We start from the raw sequence: 22948 nt of genomic DNA on the forward strand, positions 1-22948 counted from the left end.
CAAAGGACTGAATACCACATTATTTATCCAAACTTGAAATTGTTTTATTCTATTATTAGTGCTTCATTCCCCAGAATAGCAAGGCATTTGTTCTAGTGACAAATACCATTCTTTAGGATTGCACAATATAGGACATGAACAAGACTGGCTATGATAGTTACTGATTGTTTAATTAGGCTATAAATACAGATCAAAAATAACCATGGAGGTTAACCTACTATATAATATGAATATTGTTTCGTGTATAAAACTGCCAACATTCTGTTACTTATATTACCTATACCAAATTTGGGTGTATTCTTGTCAATTATATATTGTCTGTTTTTCACATATTGTGATTTAGTATTCGCCTTGTCATAAATTATTCCATAATTTATATATTTTTGTCATTTGAAATTTTGGAATAAAAATATTACTAAAATTGTTCATTTGTTAATTAATTCAGTTCAAACAATCAACATAATTCATAGAAACGTAGAATGTAGAAGCAGGAGTAGGCTGTTTCAGGCCTACTCCTGCAGGTTTCAGTTGTCCATCACAACAACCCTGTTGTTTTTACATCTTCCACTAATCTGCTGACGTTCAGTTCCTCCATTTCACAACCCTGAAAGTGTGATTGCACCCCTCCTGTTCCTAAGTTCTACCCATATGGCCTCACTGCATGATCCCACCAAGGTCTGAATAGCTGTGACATTCTCCCTAATCAGTAAAGCAACAGCCTCACCTCATTTGTCACCTTCCCTATCTTGCCTGAAGCATCTAAATCCTGAAATGCTAAACTGCCAGTCCTGTCTTCCTTTCATCGAAGTTTCCTTAATTGCCACAACATCATAATTCCATGTAGTCCAAGCTTCAAGTTCATCTGCCTTACCTGACATATTCCTTGCAGAAAAGCAAACACACCTCAGTCCATCTGTTCTGTTGTGTTTTGTACACTCTCCTTGTGTTTTATTTCTCTGAGCCTTACTGGACTCATTCACTGAGTTCTCCACAGTCTCTTTACTCTCTGACCTACTGCTGTGGATACCACCCCCCTACCATATTAGTTTAGATCCACCTGAACTGCACGATCAACCGCATTTTCCTTCCCCCCTCTATGTTGTTAGTTCCAACATGGACCACGACAACTGGCTGTTCGCCCTCCTGCTTCAGAATGCCCTGTGCCTGCTGAGACATCCTTGGCCCTGATACCTGGGTGGCGGCAACAGACCATCCTGGAGTCTCGATCATGATCACAGAAGCGCCTGACTATGCCCCTTACTATTGAATCCCCAACTACCACTGCATGCCTGCACTTTGACCCTCCCTGCTGCACAGCAGAGCCAGCAGTGGTGCCACTGTCCTGACCACTGCTTTCATCATCCTGATATGCTGTCCTCCAGTCAATCCAAGCGATCTATTAGGAGCCTCATTTGTACGCACCTCCTGCAAATGTAGTTCTCCGGGACAGTCCAACTGTCCTGGAGAACTACATTTCTCCGGCACAGTAGTTCCGGATTATCCACATGTCAAAGGTGGAGCATAGCATGGTGTGATCAACATTATCATCTGTTAGTTAATTAAAATTTAATTTGTGTGGACCATCTTTAAATTAAATTGGTCGGTCAACCAAGTTAATTGCTCACTTAACTGTCTTGGTTATTGCCCACTATAGCAAGAACAAATTAGAATTAAATATAATCTAAATCTTGTCTAAACCACTATATTCAGTCCCACTGAACTAAAATATTAAAGAAATAAAGGGGTTAAAAATATACTTCACCTGACCACAACTCACCAATGAGAGGCCGCCCTCTGAACCCATGACATCAGAGAGTTCCCTGATGGTCGGCTTCTCCACCGATTTCCTGGCTGCTCCTGTAAAGGTGAGTTTCCGACATAGACTGACACCTGCTAACTTCCAATCCAACAAAACCTTCCCTGAATTTTGGGAGTTTTTGTAAATTAAAACCAATGCATCAACTGTCTTAAGAAGAATGTGGAGAGACCTTATGGAGACATATAAGATTATGAAGGGAATAGATTAGAAGCAGGGAGGTTGTTTCCACTGGCAGGTGAAACTAGAACGAGGGAGCATAGCCTCAAAATAAGGGGGAGCAGATTTAAGATCGAGTTGAGAAGGAACTTCTTCACCTGAAATGTTGTGAATCTGTGGAATTTCCTGCCCAGTGAAGCAGTTGAGGCTACCTCATTGAATGTTTTTAAGGTAAGGATTGCTAAATTTTTGAACAGTAAAGGAATTAAGAGTTGTGGTGAGTGGGCGGGAAAGTGGAGCTGAGTCCATGAAAAGATCAGCCATGACCTTATTGAATGGCAGAGCAGGCTCCAGGGGCCAGGCGACCTACTCCTGCTCCTAGTTATGTTCTTACCCTCTTAGCCACTTCTTTTGAAACCTTAGTGTGAGGTCTATCCAGATTTGGGCATTTATTAGCCCACAAACCCAACAACTTGTTCTAAATTTCTAGTTAAAAAAAAGGGATAAGGGCATATGGGGAACAGATGGATTTGAGACCCGGAGAGATCAGCCCATGATGATCTGATTGAACGGTGGAGCAGGCTCGAAGGGCTCAATTTGCCTACTTCTGCTCCCAATTCCTATGTATCACTTCCCTGGTGGTGGCAATTTCCCTGAGTTCCTCCCTCCCTTCTATTTCCTGCTTTTTCTTTCTGTTCACTGCCACAGTCATGGATTTGCCATAGTCATGGATTTTTTTTTGTCCTTGGTGAAATTTTCCAGGGCATGAAGGATAGTTGGTGAACAACCCCCCCCCCCCCCCACGAAACTCCTACCTCAGTTGCCAGGTGATTATAGTTTGAAAAGGAGTCCTTTTTTTTCATTGAGAACAATTCATCCAAATACAAACCAAAATAGATCATAATTTCACAATGGATTACAAACCGGGATGCATTTCAAATTTCACAACAATAAATTGTAAAAGCGACAAACCAACATTACACAATATTAACAGTCAATGTGCCATCCTTCACACATCAGCACGAACTAAATTTGGAAAAAAGGAGTCACAAACACACACGTGTCCGGGGGAGCGAATGAATGGGTGACGCGCGCCCGGCCAATTGTCCTGCGTGATGACGCGGGGTTTACGCCGTTGACGGCGCTCGAGTGCAGGACCGTTGGGGAGGCGAGGGGCGCTGGATCGTGTTGGGGGGATTTGCCGGCAAAGCTTTCAGCAGGCAAGAACATTCTGGAACTTTCCGTCCGCTCCGCGCGTTTAATCCCCTTTCGTCGGGTGTTCCGGCGCAGTTGAAGGGGCTTGCCTGTTATTATTATGATGATGGGGCGTGGAGGGCCCCGTCTCTCCTCCCCCCCCCAGGGCAGGGCCAGGGCTGCGCTTCTCCTGGGGCAGCTGGTAACCGCCATAAGTCCTGGAGTCTGCTGCACACAGCCAGGGCTTCGAACAGTCAATAACTTCATGCCACTGGAGCCCTGAGATAAGTCTCTAACTCGCACATTGTCACTTCCGTGTTTTAATTTTTTGTTTTGACGCTGGGCCCATCCCTCATTTCATTTACTTACCCCACAACCTGGCGACTATTTCCTTCTTTAGCAACGCCTTATTTTTGGGAGCCTGGTTGGTAAACCGAGCTCCGACTAGATTTTGTTCCCCCCCCCCCCCCGTGCCCACTCCCACTTGCCCGCTTCTGGTGCTGTTTTGCTCGATGTTCATTTCATTTCAATCGTTTTCTATCATTTTTCATAAATGTTCTGTGAAAGGAAAAAACCAGAGGATACGCCTTTTTATTCTCTTCGGCATGATTTGGGGAAAATCATGCCGAAGAGAATTTTAAAAAGCCCCCTCCCCTTCATTCCTCATTTAAGTTTGGTGAAAGTGAGTGTTATGTTGGAGAGGGGCAACACTTTTAGACAGCCAGAACTGTGCATTGGAACACTTTTAAAAAATTATTTGTTCCTAGAAATCAAATCAAAAATTGTCCGGCACCTTTCCCTCCACCATTTGTTCATGTATTTAGCGAATGCAAATCCCGGGAGCCAAACTCATTAGCTGAATTTAATTTAATTTAACTCTGTCAGTTAGTCTGTAAGAAGGGACATTCCTCGGTGACTTGCAGAATTGTGTACTCTCCACAAGTGCATTTGCACTGAGGTCCCAGCTGTGGAGATTGGCTGCACAGGGGCCTTGACTTGTCCTGAACTTCCACGTTAAATTGCAAACATCCAAAATGCGTAGAATATTTGTAGAGTATGTATACACTACATTAATAAAACAGATAATAATTCCAATATCTGATGTTTACCTTGTGCATTAGACCACCCGTGAGTTTTACATAACCAACCAAACTCTTAATCCTTTTTTCCCCAGAAAACCATCCAATTGTCTGTTGAACTTATTTATATATTTTCCGCTTCAGTGGTGCAGCCTGGCAACTTACTTGACAGTTCTATTGTGTGCCTGTTGTGTCTGACTTCCCTGTTTACTCTAGACTTTTGAATTTCACATTGTTCCTCCTAATATTTGACCATTCGTAATTTGTCAAATTTTGTTGATCTTATAAACTTGATATTCACAAGGCCTGTTTCAAAGAACATAAATCCAATTTCCCCAACCTTTTCCAAACTCAAGAGTTTCTGATGCCTGGATTTGCCTTTGTTTTCCTCTGTATACACTAATAGGCTCTGATATTCAAAACTAATCTTAATTGCCTTAACCATTTTTTAAAGTGCGTGCTTAAAGTTTATTTATTAATGTTACAAGTAGGCTTACATTAACACTGCAAAAAAGTTAGCGTGAAAATTCCCTAGTTGCCACACTCCAGCATCTGTTCGGTTATACTGAGAGAGAATTTACCATGACCAATGCACCTAACCAGCACTTTCAAACTGTGGGAAGAAACCAAAGCACCCAGAGGAAACCCACACAGACACGGGGAGAACGTGCAGACTCCATACAGACAGTGACCCAAACTGGGAATCGAATCCGGGTCCCTGGCACTATGAGGCAGCATTGCTAACCACTATGCCAGCGTGCTACCCCACAGTGCAGTACAGTAGTGACATTTTCCATTTTTCAAATAAATGATCCTCTAGCTCCTGAAGGAAATTACTAGTTCTTGTTAGTTTTTCATTGCTGCATACAAATTGAATAGAGACAGATTAAGCCTTACAGGAAAAAGACAGATGATCCCATCAATGTGGGCTGGATTTCAAACCAGTATCCAATCCATTATGTCAGTCTCCTAACCTGCTGATGCCCTTTTATTTCTAAAGCCCCCCCCCCCCCGGAGCCTTGGAATTATCCTACTTGTTTGTATTCTTTCCTCTTTTTCTGACCTGTCTTTTTTCCCCAGCGCCAAGAAGGGATTTGTTGAAATTAATTTTTTCATGTGAGTGCGAATGAACAATTTTTAAATTAAAGGCTCTATACTATAAACTGGTCTAATTGATTTTTTTTTGATTGGAGAAATCTGTGCCTAAAGGAAGAATAGATTTGAATGTAAACTTACATTAGATGTGGGAAGTAATAAAATATAAACAATACTGTTCACCATGTCCTCACCTTCCACCCGACCAGCCTGCACGTTCAACATGTCATCCTACAATATTTCTGTCGTCATCTGGCATGTCACCACAACGAAACACATCCTCCCCACCACTCCTGTTTTGGCATTCTGAGGAGATTTTTCAATCTGCAATACCCTAACCCATTCTTCAATCATTCCCAGCATACCTCTATGTCCCACGGCACCTTCCTTTGTAAGTGCTGAAGATACAAACCTGTCCTTTACCATCTCCTTTCTCAAGTCCCCAAATAGCCTTTTGCGATGAAACGATGATTTACTTGTACTTTTGAAATACTGTTTTTAGTCATATTACAGTCTCCTCTACTTTTGAAAAGACGAAACCCGGATTGGATGAATGCTTTGCAGAATACCTTTGTTCTGTCTGCTGTCTTTATTTATCCATGTCATATGACCTGAGCCAGGACACACATCCTAGTATTACTGAGTGGGCATAAAGAGGAAGCTGTCGTTTGGTGATTCCATTGCCACTGTTGGTTATAAACAGTATTCTTCAATGGTTGCTGTACCTCCCCAAATTAACTGAGGAAATTTGCTATCTTTTTGATACTGGCGTAGATCTTGATATATTCCCTGTTGGCTCAGGCCTGGTGTTTCTGTCTCCGCACCTGAACTCTTTACCCTGCAATGTATGATGCACAGTGACATCCTCAAACCCACCCCATTGTAAATTGGTTTTGCATTGTCTATCCAAAGTGTTGAATAATCCAAACAACTAGATTAGTCACATCTAACCCAGAAGTGCGAATTTGGCAAAGATTATTAATCAAAGTGGGGGGAAATTGAAAGGGCAGAAGAAACAAGAATTTCTACTGTTTAATTTTGCAAAACTCCTTAAAATGTTCTTAAAGATCCCCAGGGATATTTTCTGGCTCTAAGCAGTTTCCATAATTAATGGTAGGAAGCACAGTGGCTAGCACCCCTGGTTAGCCAGGGACCCGGGTTCGATTCCCGGCTTGGGTCACTGTCTGTACATGTTCTCCCCGTGATTGCATGGGTTTCCTCTGGGTGCTCCAGTTTCCTCCCACAGTCTGAAGGGCGTGCTGGTTAGGTTCATTGGCCATGCTAAATTCTGCCTCAGTGTACCCAAACAAGCACTGAAATGTGGCGATTCGGGGATTTTCGCAGTAACTTCATTGATTGCAGTGTTAGTGTAAGCCTACTTGTGACACAATAAACTAAGTTTCATAGGAGGTTTGCTTTCCACCAAACACCCAACACACAATTTGTTTTTTGTTAAGAAAATGAATAAAGAAACACAAAGTTTTCTATGTAGTCAAAACTTTCCAGGAAAATCTTACCAGAACCATAAATGTTTTCAACCTCTTGATTAACCTTTCCACAAAGTTTGAATCTCCAGACTTATAGAGTCAATTGTTCAAAAGGTTAATTGCTAGTATTTCCTTTTTGGTTGGATTTTGTAGCCTTAAAGAAACGCATGTCTTTGCTTCAGCAGAAGAAAAATGCATTATGCTTTATACTGTACAATGTTTCTGTCCTCAGAAAAGTTTTACCATGAATTGCACTACAGGGAATATAGTCGGAGAGTAGTATTAAAAATGGTATATCAGCATAAATAGATATTGCTTTTAAGCAATATTACATTAGCGAAGCCTGTAACAAGTCTACAAGCGGATATAGGCGTCCTGTATGACATCAATTTATAAATTCTTGTATTTTCTCTAAGTACAGTTCCTTTTTTAAAATAAACACACACAAGCCATCTTAGCATGGCTGTAATGATGAGTTGCTTCAGGCCACTCAAGCAGTGACATGGGAGATTAAATATATAAAAGTGTTGTGCCTCATATCTGTATTACCCTTGATAACATCACACTTGTGTACCAGAACAAAAAGCTCATGCCTTTAAATATAAAAAAATGTCCTGCAGCTAAAACAAAACATCATTGGGTGCCAAATCAAAGAAAGAGATAACGTGGAGCTTAAAGAAACTTGATTGGAGGTTGGTTTAAGGGAACACCTTAAAAAAAGATAAGTAGATCAAAGAGGAAGTGCCAAAGTTTGGGGGAAGGGGGATGCATAAGAATTCAGATGTGGAGATGCCGGCGTTGGACTGGGGTAAACACAGTTAAATGTCTAACAATACCAGGTTAAAGTCCAACAGGTTTATTAGGTAGCAAATGCCACTAGCTTTCAGAGCGCTGCCCCTTCATCAGGTGGAGTGGGAGATGTGCTCACAAACAGGGCATACAGAGACACAAACTCAATTTACAGAATAATGATTGGAATGCTGATCAAGCTAATCAATGCTAATACAGCTAATCAAGTCTTCAAGGTACAGACAATGTGAGTGGAGAGAGAGCATTAAGCACAGGTTAAAGAGATGTGTATTGTCTCCAGACAGGGCAGCTGGTGAGATTTTGCAAGTCCAGGCAAGTTGTGGGGGTTACAGATAGTGTGACATGAACCCAGGATCCCGGTTGAGGCTGTTTTCATGTGTGCGGAACTTGGCTATCAGTTTCTGCTCAGCGACCCTGCGGTGTCGTGTGTCATGAAGGCCGCCTTGGAGAGCGCTTACCCGAAGATCAGAGGCTGAATGCCCGTGACCGCTGAAGTGCTCCCCAACCGGGAAGAGAACAGTCTTGCCTGGTGATTGTCGAGCGGTGTAAACCATGCAGACGGTACGACAACGGATGATACGCTGCAGGAAAGGATGTCCGGAGGCATGGTACATTGGGGAAACCATGCCGACGCTACGACAACGGATGAATGAACACCGCTCGACAATCACCAGGCAAGACTGTTCTCTTCCTGTTGGGGAGCACTTCAGCGGTCACGGGCATTCAGCCTCTGATCTTCGGGTAAGCGTTCTCCAAGGCGGCCTTCATGACACACGACACCGCAGGGTCGCTGAGCAGAAACTGATAGCCAAGTTCCGCACACATGAGGACGGCTCAACCGGGATCCTGGGTTCATGTCACACTATCTGTAACCCCCACAACTTGCCTGGACTTGCAAAATCTCACTAGCTGTCCTGTCTGGAGACAATACACATCTCTTTAAGCTGTGCTTAATGCTCTCTCCACTCACATTGTCTGTACCTTTAAGACTTGATTAGCTGTATTAGCATTGATTAGCTTGATTAGCATTTCAATCATTATACTGTAAATTGAGTTTGTGTCTCTGTATGCCCTGTTTGTGAGCACATCTCCCACTCCACCTGACGAAGGGGCAGCGCTCCGAAAGCTAGTGGCATTTGCTACTAAATAAACCTGTTGGACTTTAACCTGGTGTTGTTCGACTTCTTACTAAGAATTCAGAGGCAGAGAAACAGTGAATTTGGAGTGGGATTTGTTGTACTGAAAGAGGTTGCAAAGGGGGAATAGCTGAGGCTTCTTAGGAATGTAAAGACAAGAATGATAATTTAAATTTGAGGCACTGGAGGAGTGAGAGTCATTATACATCAGTATGCACAGGACTGATGGGCAAGCAGCTCTTGTGGGCAACAGTTTGGATGAGCTAAAATTTACAAAGGATGAAAGATGGAAGGCAGCTTGGTGAGTGAGGCTGATGGCACTTATGATGGAGAAAATATGAGCTGGAAGGTCACGTAGGAATCTAATATAATGCTGCGGGAGCAGTCCGGTTCAACCTGAGACAGTGCCTGAGGAGAGTGATGTTCATAATGGGAGAAAAAAACAATGGCTTCATTCATCCCTATAGTTAACTGAATGTTGGATAAGGTATCACTGGATGTAATCAGCATACATTACTAAAGGAGTTGCTATGTCTTTAGATCTTGCCAAGAGGCTACATGTGAATGAGGTTTAGGAGAGAAGTATGGATGGGATCCCGAGAGGAGTACCTGAAGTAAATATGAAGATGTGCATAGATAAACCATTGGTAGAGATGGTGTTGCTGCTAATGAATAGGTAACAGACAGACCAGCTGAGGTTGACAATGGAGGAAAAGCATTGGAGAAGGACAATGAAGGTGTTCATGTCAAAAGCTGCAGCGTGGGTGGGAGATCGTGCACCACAATAATCAAGAATGCTGTTTGCAACTTATTGGGGCAATTTAGGACTTTGAGAAGGATGGGAAACTGGATTGGAAGAATTAAAAAGTGAATTGTCCTATTTAAAGGACAAAACTTTGATAGCGATAGTAGACTTATTCACTGGTGTGAGGTAGGTAAAATTCCTGCAGAAAATTGTTATCTTAATGTATGAAACAATTCCTAAGGTGTTTTATAGAGTTGGACATTTAATCATATGACTTCCGTCTCCAGTTGCGCAGGCAAACATCCTCTTTTCCCATGATTAAGAGAAAATTATTCAATAAAAAGAGACAATTTTTTTCAAATGTTTGTGTTCTCCTGGATTGCTCATAACAGCATCTAGGGCTTTAATCCCTGAAGGCTAGGATAATCCCTGGAGAGTTGGTGAACCTAGGTAATGTAACAATTTACTTTGGTTAGAGGGAACCTATTTAAGGTGATGGCTTTAGTAAAATCAGGCAGTAAATTCTGCTGCAAGAAAGAATCAGGCAGTAAATTCTGCTGCCAGTTCCTGGACTCAACAACACGAGGCTAGTACATAACTGATTTTGTGCAAATTGTCTCCTTGATCTTGAGGACTACGCCATTAGCATGTTTAGTATTGATTGTTGCTGCTTTCAGGAAGCCAAATAATCTAGTCCTATTTGGGCAAAATGCTTATTTCATGAGGATATGTATGATAGGCTTGTATTGATAGACAGAGCACAACTAGAGATCAAAATAAGATAGACACCAAGAAATCTAATAGGAATTCAGAGGAAATTTCTTTACCCACAATGTGGTGAACATGTGGAATTTGCTGTCAGAGTGATTGAAGCGAATACTAAAGCTGCATTTAAAGGGAAGCTGGATGGATACAAGGGTGAAGGGAGGGTTACATTGATAGATGAGGAAAAATGGGAGGAGGCTGGAGTGGAGCAAGTCTTGCTGGACCAAATGGCATGTTTCTGTGCAGTATATCCTATGTAATCCTACATAATATGCATTAGGGATTTAGCATTATTACCTCCACAACTGAATGAGGGTGGAATAATGTTTTCAGCCCTATTTGTAAACAGTTTTTCTCTGGACAGATTTCAACAAACTTGGTATACAGTTATATTATGACCCAAGGAAGAACTGATTAGTTTTTGGTGAAAATTCAGATCCTGAAATTTCTTTAAGGATTTGATAACTTCGATTTTTAAAAAATGTTGTGGGTTGCTTATTTAGAATGTTGATAATTAATTTAGAATGTTGTGAATTGCGTCAGCTGCTGTGTTAGAATTTGTCACAATTGTCAAAATGTGAACAGTGGTTTCAGAGCAGGTTGTTGGATGTGGATTGGTCTGAAGCTTCCTCAGTGAGATTGAAGCTCTTCATAAAAAGTTTTTTTAAAGCTTTGTCATTACAGAGCATCAGCCAGACAGTGAACAGCAAGGAGCTGCATCACTAATAATGTTGAATTAACACCATGGCAGAGGAATATGCTCTACTGAGTGTCCTTTTCAATTGTTTGAACATATCACCCAATGAGCAACTTGAAAATCATACCAAAATAGCTATTGCGCATCCAAGTATTAAGTCGTATGTTTTCAATGAAAAGTAAATCATAATGTATGTCATGCTATTGTGGTTTCTCTTGGTAGGTTTCAACAAGTACAATGACATTGCAGTGGGTTGCAGTTGCGTCTTTCTTGTATGCAGAAATAGGCTTCGTTTTGTTTCTATGTTTACCGTTCATCTCTCCTCGAAGGTAGGTTTGCAGAGCAAAATTGGGTAATTATGTTAATTTAAGTGGGGTTTATTTTTTAGTTCAGAGTATACATCAAAATTCACATGTGTACATGCAGTCTGAATTACATTGGAGATGCAGGATATATAAAACTTAAAGAAATTTGAACTTCCAGTTAGTAGCTGAAAGAATGACAGCAATATTTCACACTTACAGTAACAGACTAAAAGTACTATTGCCTAAACCCTATTTTTGGTAGACAACTCATAGTTTAAAGTACAGAGCAGAACTTTCTCCTTTTATTGCTAACACAACTGAAAAATCTTACTTGACAGGTTTACGTTACTCTGTCCTTTAAGTGGACATTCAATTCTCCTGTAACCAGTCCAAAATGATTCTTATTTCCCAAGTGTTTACTTCCATCGTTTTCTTTCTCAGCCTAGTAAGCTTTAATCCCAGAACTGTCCTTCAGTGAAAATTTTCCTGGAGATTCTCTCACTCACGTCAACTAGATGAATCTTCCAGCCTCATTTTAGCGCCTCATGAGTTTGCTCTTTTTAATCTGAGCGCAAACTTCCTCCTACATTCCTACACGGTGAAGGCAAATGGGATGTTGGCCTATATCGCGAGGGGGATAGAATATAAAAGCAGAGATGTCTTGATGCACCTGTACAGGGCATTGGTGAGGCCGCAGCTGGAATACTGTGTGCAGTATTGGTCCCCTTATATGAGGAAGGATATATTGGCATTGGAGGGAGTGCAGAAAAGGTTCACCAGGTTGATACCGGAGATGAGGGGTTTGGATTATGAGGAGAGGCTGAGGAGATTGGGTTTGTACTCGTTGGAGTTTAGAAGGATGAGGGGGGATCTTATGGAGACTTATAAGATAATGCGGGGGCTGGATAGGGTGGAGGCGGAGAGATTCTTTCCACTTAGTAAGGAAGTTAAAACTAGAGGACACAGCCTCAAAATAAAGGGGGGTCGGTTTAAGACAGAGTTGAGGAGGAACTTCTTCTCCCAGAGGGTGGTGAATCTCTGGAATTCTCTGCCCACTGAGGTGGTGGAGGCTACCTCGCTGAATATGTTTAAAGCGCGGATGGATGGATTCCTGATCGGTAAGGGAATTAAGGGTTATGGGGATCAGGCGGGTAAGTGGTACTGATCCACGTCAGATCAGCCATGATCTTATTGAATGGCGGGGCAGGCTCGAGGGGCTAGATGGCCTACTCCTGCTCCTATTTCTTATGTTCTTATGAACCATAGAGACTTTCAGTATCTACTTGCTCTGTCTCTCCCAGATCCACTTCACAAAAATAATATAAAGGCACTGGAGAAGATGCAAAGAATTATGCCAGAATAGAAATTAAGAGTAGGAGTAGCCATTCCATGTGATCATGGCTGATCCTCTATCTCAAAACAGTACTTCCATGCTCTCCCCATACCCTTTGACACAGAATGATGAACTATCAAGAAAGAGTGAACATGCTGGGCTCTGTTCTGTAGAGAAGAGAACATGGTGACCCAGTGAAGGTCTTTAAAATTGTGAAGTGGTTCAGTAGGATTGACTTAGAGAAAATAATTCCCCCTTTGAGGAATCCAAAACTAATAGAATAGTCAGAAAAATTAGATAGTCACTAACAAGGGGAGGTGATGGCCTAGTGATATTATTGCGAGACTATTAATCCAGAAAGTCAGCTAATGTTTTGGGGACCAGGTTCAAATCCCACCACGGCAGATGGTGGAATTTGAATTCTATAAAAAATATCTGGAATTAAGAATCTACTGATGAAATCATTGTCAGAAAAACCCATCTGGTTCACTAACGTCCCTGAGGGAAGGAAATCTGCCATCCTTACCTGGTCTGGCCTACATGTGACTCCAGAGCCACAGTAATGTGGTTAACTCTCAACTGCCCTCTGAAATGACCTAGCAAGCCACTCAGTTCAAGGGCAATAAATGCTGAACAGCCAGCGATGCCCATGTCCCACGAATGAATAAAAGAAAAAACAAATCCAATAGGTAATTCAGGAGAAACCTCTTTACCCAGAAAATGGTTAAAATGTGGACTTTCTACACAGGGATTGGTTGAGATAAATAGCATGGGTGCCATTTTAAGGGCAAGCTAGATAACTGCATGATGGAGAAAGGAATAGATAAACATGCTGATATGGTGGAAGGAGATTCATTTCTGCTGAATGGCCTCTTTCAATGCTGTGTGTAATGTGTAACAATCTTAATACATTTTTTAAAATTGTCTCTCCGTTCTTCTGGTGGTGTTCTTACAATGCATAACTAGAGAGTTTACATTTATTTCAATATTGTGATTTGTATTTGTGTTTCAGATGGTTGAAAATTTTCAATTTCCGTTTATGGGAAAAAATTGCATCGTACTGGAATAGAGCATTCCTCACAATCATTATAGTTTTGGTTGTTTTGTTCTTCGGTAGGTGGGGCATTTCAGAGAAATACATTTTCAGAATTTTTTTAAAGCAATTATAAGGTCTGTGTAACCTGTACATATATTGAAGCAAAAATAGCTTACTGCTTTCTATTTATGATCTAATTTTCTTGCATTTTTATTGAACTCCAGTTTTTTAAAGGTTGTTTTCTATATGCCTGCGTATTAGGATTTATCAGAACCATGTGCAAAATTTAAATTTGTTTTCCTATTCATTTTCATGATCTCAAAAGGTTTTTACTAACGGAACTTGGTTTTCTGATTTAGGACCTAGTCTCCATTGAGACAACAGCACTAAAATCAAAACTCTAGTCAACAATATTCAAACAGGACAAACCAGCAAACAAATAAAAACAGAAAATGCTGGTAAAACTCTGCAGGTCCGGTTTATTTATAAGTGTCACAAGGATGCTTACATTAACACTGCACTGAAGTTACTGTGAAAATCTCTACGGAGAAGGAAAATGAATGAACTGTTGCAAGTCGAACTGCCTCTTTTCAGAATATGTACAACTAGGACTTACTTGCCTCAGTCAGGGGTCACATCTACACTTAGGGCTATAAGTTGAGTGATCCTACTTTAAACGTAAAAGATCTAGGTAATTGGTGTTGAAAATGGCTTAAAATTACTAACAACACATGGATATTGTTGGGGAATGGAAGTAGTTGGAAACAAGACTGTTGACAGCTGTAATACTCAGAACGAGGAATGTAAAAGTGACTTGTGAGTGTTATGCTTTTATTTATTTCATTGGGACAGAGATGAGAAATTTCTTCACTCAGAGGGTTGTGAAGTTTGTAACTCTATAACCCAGGAGGTTGTGAAGTTTGTAACTCTATAGGTGGGGCATTTCAGAGAAATACATTTTCAGAATTTTTTTAAAGCAATTATAAGGTCTGTGTAACCTGTACATATATTGAAGCAAAAATAGCTTACTGCTTTCTATTTATGATCTAATTTTCTTGCATTTTTTACATTCTTACATTCATGGCGGCACGGTAGCATAGTGGTTAGCACTGCTGCTTCACAGCTCCTGGGTCCCAGGTTCGATTCCCGGCTCGGGTCACTGTCTGTGTGGAGTTTGCACATTCTCCTCGTGTCTGCGTGGGTTTCCTCCGGGTGCTCCGGTTTCCTCCCACAGTCCAAAGATGTGCAGGTTAGGTTGATTGGCCAGGTTAAAAATTGCCCCTTAGAGTCCTGGGATGTGTAGGTTAGAGGGATTAGCGGGTAAAATATGTGGGGGTAGGGCCTGGGTGGGATTGTGGTCGGTGCAGACTCGATGGGCCGAATGGCCTCCTTCTGCACTGTAGGGTTTCTATGAATTTCTATGAATAACCCAGGAGGTTGTGGATGCTCAGTCATTCAGTATATTATGGGGGAGAAAATGGTGTAATGATGATGTCACTGAACTTGCAATTCAGAGACCCAGGCTAATGCTCTGGGGACATGGGTTCAAATCCCACCACGACAGCTGTGGAATTTAAACTCCATAATATGGAACTTAAAGCTAGTCTAGTCACATTAATGGTGACTCTGATAGCTATCATAAAAGCCCAACTGGTTCACTAATGCCCTTTAAGGAAAGAAATACTCTTTGGCCAACATGACGGCAGACCAACAGTAATGTGGTTGGCTCTTAATTGCCCTCTGAATTGGTACATCAAGCCACTCAGCTCCAAAACAATTAGGAATGCTGGCTTTACCAGTGATGCCCACCTCCCATAAAAGAATAATTTTTAAAAATCAAGATTGAGACAAATAGATTTTTAAATATTAAAGGGAATCAAAGAATATGGGTGGGGATCAGGTAAGAAAAAGGAGTTGACAAACCAGATCGGGTATAGTCTTAATGGCAGAATAGGCTTGAGGGACTGTATGGCCTCCTTATGCTCTGATTTTCTATGTTGTGTATTAAGAAAAGGAATTGAAATGCAAAAAAAAAAGAAAGCCTCTCCTCCAGCTGGTTTAATAAATGCCACAAAGTCTTAACAGTCCCCCTTGGAGACTTGAGAGCGGGAACTGCAGAGTTGTGATTTGAGGAGCATAAGACCATAAGACCATAAGACATAGGAGCGGAAGTAAGGCCATTCGGCCCATCGAGTCCACTCCACCATTCAATCATGGTTGATTTCAACTCCATTTACCCGCTCTCTCCCCATAGCCCTTAATTCCTCGAGAAATCAAGAATTTATCAATTTCTGTCTTGAAGACGCTCAACGTCTCGGCCTCCACAGCCCTCTGTGGCAATGAATTCCACAGACCCACCACTCTCTGGCTGAAGAAATTTCTCCTCATCTCTGTTCTAAAGTGACTCCCTTTTATTCTAAGGCTGTGCCCCCGCGTCCTAGTCTCCCCTGTTAATGGAAACAACTTCCCTACGTCCATCCTATCTAAGCCGTTCATTATCTTGTAAGTTTCTATCAGATCTCCCCTCAACCTCCTAAACTCCAATGAATATAATCCCACGATCCTCAGACGTTCATCGTATGTCAGGCCTACCATTCCTGGGATCATCCGTGTGAATCTCCGCTGGACCCGCTCCAGTGCCAGTATGTCCTTCCTGAGGTGTGGGGCCCAAAATTGCTCACAGTACTCCAAATGGGGCCTAACCAGTGCTTTATAAAGCCTCAGAAGTACATCCCTGCTTTTGTATTCCAAGCCTCTTGAGATAAATGACAACATTACATTTGCTTTCTTAATTACGGACTCAACCTGCAAGTTTACCTTTAGAGAATCCTGGACTAGGACTCCCAAGTCCCTTTGCACTTTAGCATTATGAATTTTGTCACCGTTTAGAAAATAGTCCATGCCTCTATTCTTTTTTCCAAAGTGTACGACCTCGCACTTGCCCACGTTGAATTTCATCAGCCACTTCTTGGACCACTCTCCTAAACTGTCTAAATCTTTCTGCAGCCTCCCCACCTCCTCAATACTACCTGCCCCTCCACCTATCTTTGTATCATCGGCAAACTTGGCCAGAATGCTCCCAGTCCCGTCATCTAGATCGTTAATATATAAAGAGAACAGCTGTGGCCCCAACACTGAACCCTGCGGGACACCACTTGTCACCGGTTGCCATTCTGAGAAAGAACCTTTTATCCCAACTCTCTGCCTTCTGTCTGACAGCCAATCGTCAATCCATGTTAGTACCTTGCCTCGAATACCATGGGCCCTTATTTTACTCAGCAGTCTCCCGTGAGGCACCTTGTCAAAGGCCTTTTGGAAGTCAAGATAGATAACATCCATTGGCTCTCCTTGGTCTAACCTATTTGTTATCTCTTCAAAGAACTCTAACAGGTTTGTCAGGCACGACCTCCCCTTACTAAATCCATGCTGACTTGTCTTAATCCGACCCTGCACTTCCAAGAATTTAGAAATCTCATCCTTAACGATGGATTCTAGAATTTTGCCAACAACTGAGGTTAGGCTAATTGGCCTATAATTTTCCATCTTTTTTCTTGTTCCCTTCTTGAACAGTGGGGTTACAACAGCGATTTTCCAATCCTCTGGGACTTTCCCTGACTCCAGTGACTTTTGAAAGATCATAACTAACGCCTCCACTATTTCTTCAGCTATCTCCTTTAGAACTCTAGGATGTAGCCCATCTGGGCCCGGAGATTTATCAATTTTCAGACCTTTTAGTTTCTCTAGCACTTTCTCCTTTGTGATGGCAACCATATTCAACTCTGCCCCCTGACTTTCCTGAATTGTTGGGATATTACTCATGTCTTCTACTGTGAAGACTGACGCAAAGTACTTATTAAGTTCCTCAGCTATTTCCTTGTCTCCCATCACTAGATTACCAGCGTCATTTTGGAGCGGCCCAATGTCTACTTTTGCCTCCCGTTTGTTTTTAATGTATTTAAAGAAACTTTTACTATCATTCCTAATGTTACTGGCTAGCCTACCTTCATATTTGATCCTCTCCTTCCTTATTTCTCTCTTTGTTATCCTCTGTTTGTTTTTATAGCCTTCCCAATCTTCTGACTTCCCACTACTCTTTGCCACATTATAGGCTCTCTCTTTTGCCTTGATGCAAGCACAGGAGACAGAGCTGCTCCTCCATTAACAGATTCTGTGTCACACGAATGCTGCTTCAGTTCTTCCAATCACAGGTTCCTTTTCCCCCACTCTTGTAGCTCCTTCAGGGACAGAATCTATAATTGGAGGAGCAGCAAGGGTGAAAGGGAAGGAACCTGTGATTGGAGATCCAAGAGCAGTTATTCTGGCTGGTCCTGCAGCCTCCATGCAGGCGACTTGCTCCCAATTCACTTTTCATCCAGCTGCTGGACAATAAGTCCATTGGCCTAACATCCTCCAGGAGACTGAGGCAAAGAAACATAAAATGAAAAAAAACAATCTTGGCTAGTGATGGAGCAGGCCCACAGGAGCCACTACTTAGCCTCACACCAGCACAGACCTGGCTGCCATTCCTGCCAATGGGACTGGGGTTCTAGGTGACCTTTTTGCAATGACAATGCAAATGCAGGATATTGTTTTGAGGGGAGGTGAGAAATGGAGAAAATTAGCTCATAAAGGAGTAGCCAATTATTGGAAGTGTGTCCAGGTTCTTATAAGGAAGCCCCCGTGCTATAGCTTCAATTAGAGTGCAAGAGCCCTGTGGGCAGCTTGTCTGGAGAGACTCGAACAGCTCCATGAATTTCTCATCCTCGGCTCTTGGTGCAGCTGGGTTCTTGACAATTATTATTTCCATTTTGGGCAGTCAACATTAAATAATTTTACATTTCCAAGTCTTATGCCTTTCAGACAGTTTGGATACCAGTAATGTTTTTGGTTGTGAGGGAGGCTATGAGCTGGAGTATCAGGTCTTTTTAGACCTTGCTGTGTAATTTGGGTTTGCTGTTCTGATGATTGTGTTTAATGTTAACGTCTCTGAGAGCCAAGCTTTCCTACACATTGGACAAGTTACTATTTACAATTCAGCTGTTGCCAGTTCAGATTAATACCATGATTCTCAAAACATTGATGTTCGTCAGCTCCTGCAATCAGCTGTGAGATATTCCTAGTAGCTGACAGTATTATATAATTTGGTTTGTCCACGTATCTCTTTCTGTTCATTTGGATCTGCTTGCCATTCCAATTTGCTACATAAAATACTGTTTAGTTATCTTGAATCATCCCTGTAAATGACGTAGTCTGAGTCACATAACTGTGCTCTTATCAGAATTACTACAAGGCAGATTTTTTTGTGGATTTAAGGATAACTCTCCTGCTAATTTGGTCTGCTATTAAATACAAATAAAAGATGGCAAAATATGTAAGAAAAGCATATCCAAACAACATTACACTTGCTTTTGATTTCTTTCCCACGTCCAAGGATAATTGGGTGTGAACCCCAGATTTTAACCCAATTTATAAACTATGACCATCTCCATTTCACAAGCGATTCATATATTCCCAGCAGCATGTTTCATATAGTATTTGATCCTTCATGTCTTTATTTTTATTGTTTACAATCTCTCCATACAGTTTATCAAAATGTTTAATTAACACAACATCAAATATTTTGTGAGCAAAAATGATCATTGTGTTCTGTGATAGCAATTTTTTGATACTCTGGTTACATTATTGATGCCTTTCCGGATATTTTTTAACGATCTAAATTATGCCATCTCTCAATTTTCAAGCAATGATAAAGAAATTTCAGTTCAGTTATTTATATCAATAGTGTGCTATCAGTTGGAACTGTTCAGAACTAATTAACACAAGATAAAGGAGAAAAACTGCACATCTCTGAAAAGCACTTTTTGTCTACATTAAAGGTATTGATGCAATATTTGTTCTTGAGTGGCATGATGGATTTGAATTGCTCCATTTGTATCTAGGAACGGCTAAATGGCAAAACCAAACCAGTCAGTTGGAACACTAAAATTTTGATACTGAAAGATTTATGAATAAATTTTCAAGGTCATGTTCTGTTGTTAACAGACTCCACCCTGTATTCGATGAATTAATTGCATTGAATGCTAAAATGCTGAGGTCACTTTGGTGATTTCGTACAAATATTTAGATCCACTGTCTTGAAGATAAACAGGTTAAAGGGGGGTAATGACTTGAGGGGATAGGTTGTTGGGAGTGCCTCCTTTGGCCACAGAGGACCCCAAAGGAGGTCCCTCCCCCCCCCCCCCCCCCCCCCCCACCTGCACAGCACTGCTCCACGCAATAAAAGCTGCCGTAATACCCACTTGGAATGGGTCTCCCCATGTGTGGGTAAGAGGCAGACTAAGACGCGTAAGGTGGCATTATTCGGCTATTTGAGGGCACAAGGGCCCGAAGGGTGGGCAGGATCCATGATGCCTCTACCCCCTGCAAAATGGGAAACAGGTTGTTGCAAAGACTGCACACTGCATTTTACGCATCTCTTGCCTAAAGGCACTCTGGCGAGGGGGGGGGGTCATAAAATCCAGCCCAGTGTTTCTATCCATTTGAAGTCTTAATAATTCCAGCCATTTGAAGTGGTCTGAAAGTATTGCATACGTACAAATTATATGAAGTGCTATAATTACATGGTGCCTTGTCACAAATTTTGTCTTTGGCCACTGATCCCTGGATAATGTCGATTTTTTTTTGTAGAGAGTCCAGAACAACAGGACATTATCTTAGAGCTAGGCTACAGTTGATGTCAGGAAGTGCTACTTCGTGCAAAGGGTAGTGGAAATCTGGAACTTTCTCCTCAAAAGCTATTGAGTAAGGTAAATTTAAAATTTGGGATCAGTAGACTTTTGTTAGGTAAGTGCTGTGGAACCGAGGCAGAAAGTTGGAGTTGAGATATAAATTAACCATTATCTGATCAAATGAAAGAACAGGCTTAAGGGGCTGAATGGTCGACTTTGTTCCAACAGAGGAGAGTATCAGTGCAGTCCTGAGATCTGGATTAGCTGATAGTTTCTACGCAAAACAATTTGGCCCTGATGCATAAACAAGCATGTTTATGAATCTTTTTCAAGCAACGTGAACAGGAATTTTAGTTGAGACTGATAAACTGTATTTGAACTTTCAACTATTTGGTGGCATGAGATGGTTAAACTGATGCTCATTTTACGTTTTATTTCCCCCTTCTCATGCCAACAATTTCTGCCACTTGTTATATGGTTTCATGTCCCTCAACAAGGGAGCATTATTCATCTGTGAGTCTTGACACTGACTTTCAGTACTCCATAGTACCACATCAATATTTGTCTGATATTTACATATGCCAATGCTGCAGTGCCCTGGTTAACTCATGCTGTGGTTTCTTTAATAATAATTCTTCCTCTAACGGAACAGATGCATTATCGTGTCTACCTTCCCTGATTGGCCTGGGGACCCAGCAGCAGGAGGCCAGTGTTACAGCCCTGAGAAAGTGATTCAGCTAAGCCCAGACCTTCACCATTCAGGTTCCCAACCCGCAAATGGTCCTGTAATTCCGGCAAAGAATGGGTTGATAACATTCTGCACTTTTATTAAGTTTATAGCATTTGAATTAGCTTAGGCTATCACTAATGTTGGCTCAAGAGGGTTCAGCACTAGTTCATATGCTCTGGAGACAGGAAAGGATATTGGCTCAAACAACATCCTGGCTGTAGTGATGAAAACATCTCTGGAGCTAGCTGCCTCTCTGGCCAATCTGTTCCAGGACAACTTCAACACAGACAAATTGAAGCATTGTCAATGCGTGTCTGTCCACAAGAAGCAGGACAAATCCAATTCTGCCAATTATCACCCAATCAGCATACTCTCATTCATCAGAATAATGATGGAAGTTGTTACTGACGAGTAAATGCTGCTTCGTAGGGAGTGGGTACCCATCCCTAGGTACCCTATGAAAAGATGTTGAGCTGGCTTCTTGAACCGCTATCGAACATTGATGTAGGTGTACCTAAAATGTTGTTTAGGTCAGGAGTTCCAGGACTTTGACCCAGCAACAATGAGAGTACAGCAGTATGGTTCCAAGTCAGGATGGTGTCTGACTTGGGGAACTTGCAGGTGACATTACCCCTACGACCCTGTTGTTTGAAGTGGTACAGGTTGCAGGTTTGGAAAATCCTGGTCAAGGGCAACTCTGGATGGATTATATATGCGGGCATTTAACATTGAATATTTTTCCATTTTGCGTGTGCCAAATTCTTACTGAAGGCATGCAAATCAAGTATGATATAGTGAAGCTCCCTCTACTTTTTTGCTACAACATGTCTTATTCCAAACTTTTGGCACATTGGTTAGCACTGCTGCCTCACAGCGTCAGGGACCCAGGTTCGATTCCCAGCTTGGATCACTGTCTGTGTGGAGTTTGCACATTCTCCCAGTGTCTGCGTGGGTTTTCTCCAGATGCTCCAGTTTCCTGCCACAGTCCAAAGATGTGCGGATTAAGTAGATTGGCCAGGCTAAATTGCCCCTTAGTGTCAGGGTAAATGCATAAGGTTATGGGGGTAGGGCCTGGGTGGGATTGTGGTCGGTGCAGACTCGATGGGCCAAATGGCCACCTCCTGCACTGTAGGGATTCTATGAAACTTTATTATCCCTAAATTTCCTGTCTTTCTCTCTGTTCAGTTGTAAGATTGCCGCCAGGCTTCCACTTTCCATTCCTGATACATGTCATCCAATGACCCTTTCTGAGAAATGTACATTTGTGGATATTGGGTGAAGACAGAATGGGTTCTCCATTTTTGAGTACCTTGAAAATCCTCAACATTGTGCATCAACATAAGTTAGCAGAGCCCAGCACCATGAACTGTACTCCAATTAGAGTTGACAACTTCAACAGGAGAAAGAATAAAACATTTAAGAATTTTGATATTTAATGTTAATTAAAGATACAAATCACAGGGAACCTTACTCATTAAGCAGATAACTACGTATATCTGAACAGTATGCGGGTTATCTCCAGTTTCAGAGTGAGTCTGCATTTATTATGCATCAATTGTGATCTTCATTTTGATACCAAATTCAAAGGTGGAGTTGCTGTTTTGGCCCAAAATATTAAGAGCAACAAATATTTTCGCTTGTTCTTGGACTTTGTTCACATGCATTCTGAAAGTGGCATCCTGTTCTGGCACATTCTTTGTTGTTATGCCAACATTGATATTTAAGATTGTGCATTTTTCTTTTGTTTGTTTTTACTAATGTTTCAACATAAGATTCCATGCTGTCTTCATGGGATAACAAAATTCCAAACTGTCTTTAATTACTGCTGTTTCT

General features: G+C 41.6%; 1 protein-coding gene across 1 annotated transcript in view; it reads left to right on the forward strand.

The window, feature by feature from the left end:
* Positions 1 to 2993: 2993 nt before the first annotated feature.
* Positions 2994 to 22948, forward strand: part of bcap29 (B cell receptor associated protein 29) — a 44473-nt gene continuing 24518 nt past the window's right edge. Inside the window, exons 1-3 of the mRNA XM_078235503.1 lie at positions 2994 to 3195; positions 11206 to 11312; positions 13634 to 13734. Coding sequence (XP_078091629.1) covers positions 11221 to 11312; positions 13634 to 13734 — 193 coding nt within the window. The 5' untranslated portion in view covers positions 2994 to 3195; positions 11206 to 11220. The remainder of the gene's footprint in view (positions 3196 to 11205; positions 11313 to 13633; positions 13735 to 22948) is intronic.

The sequence above is a fragment of the Mustelus asterias genome, chromosome 19 (genome assembly GCF_964213995.1).
Source record: "Mustelus asterias chromosome 19, sMusAst1.hap1.1, whole genome shotgun sequence".
In the NCBI taxonomy this organism is placed as follows: domain Eukaryota; kingdom Metazoa; phylum Chordata; class Chondrichthyes; order Carcharhiniformes; family Triakidae; genus Mustelus; species Mustelus asterias.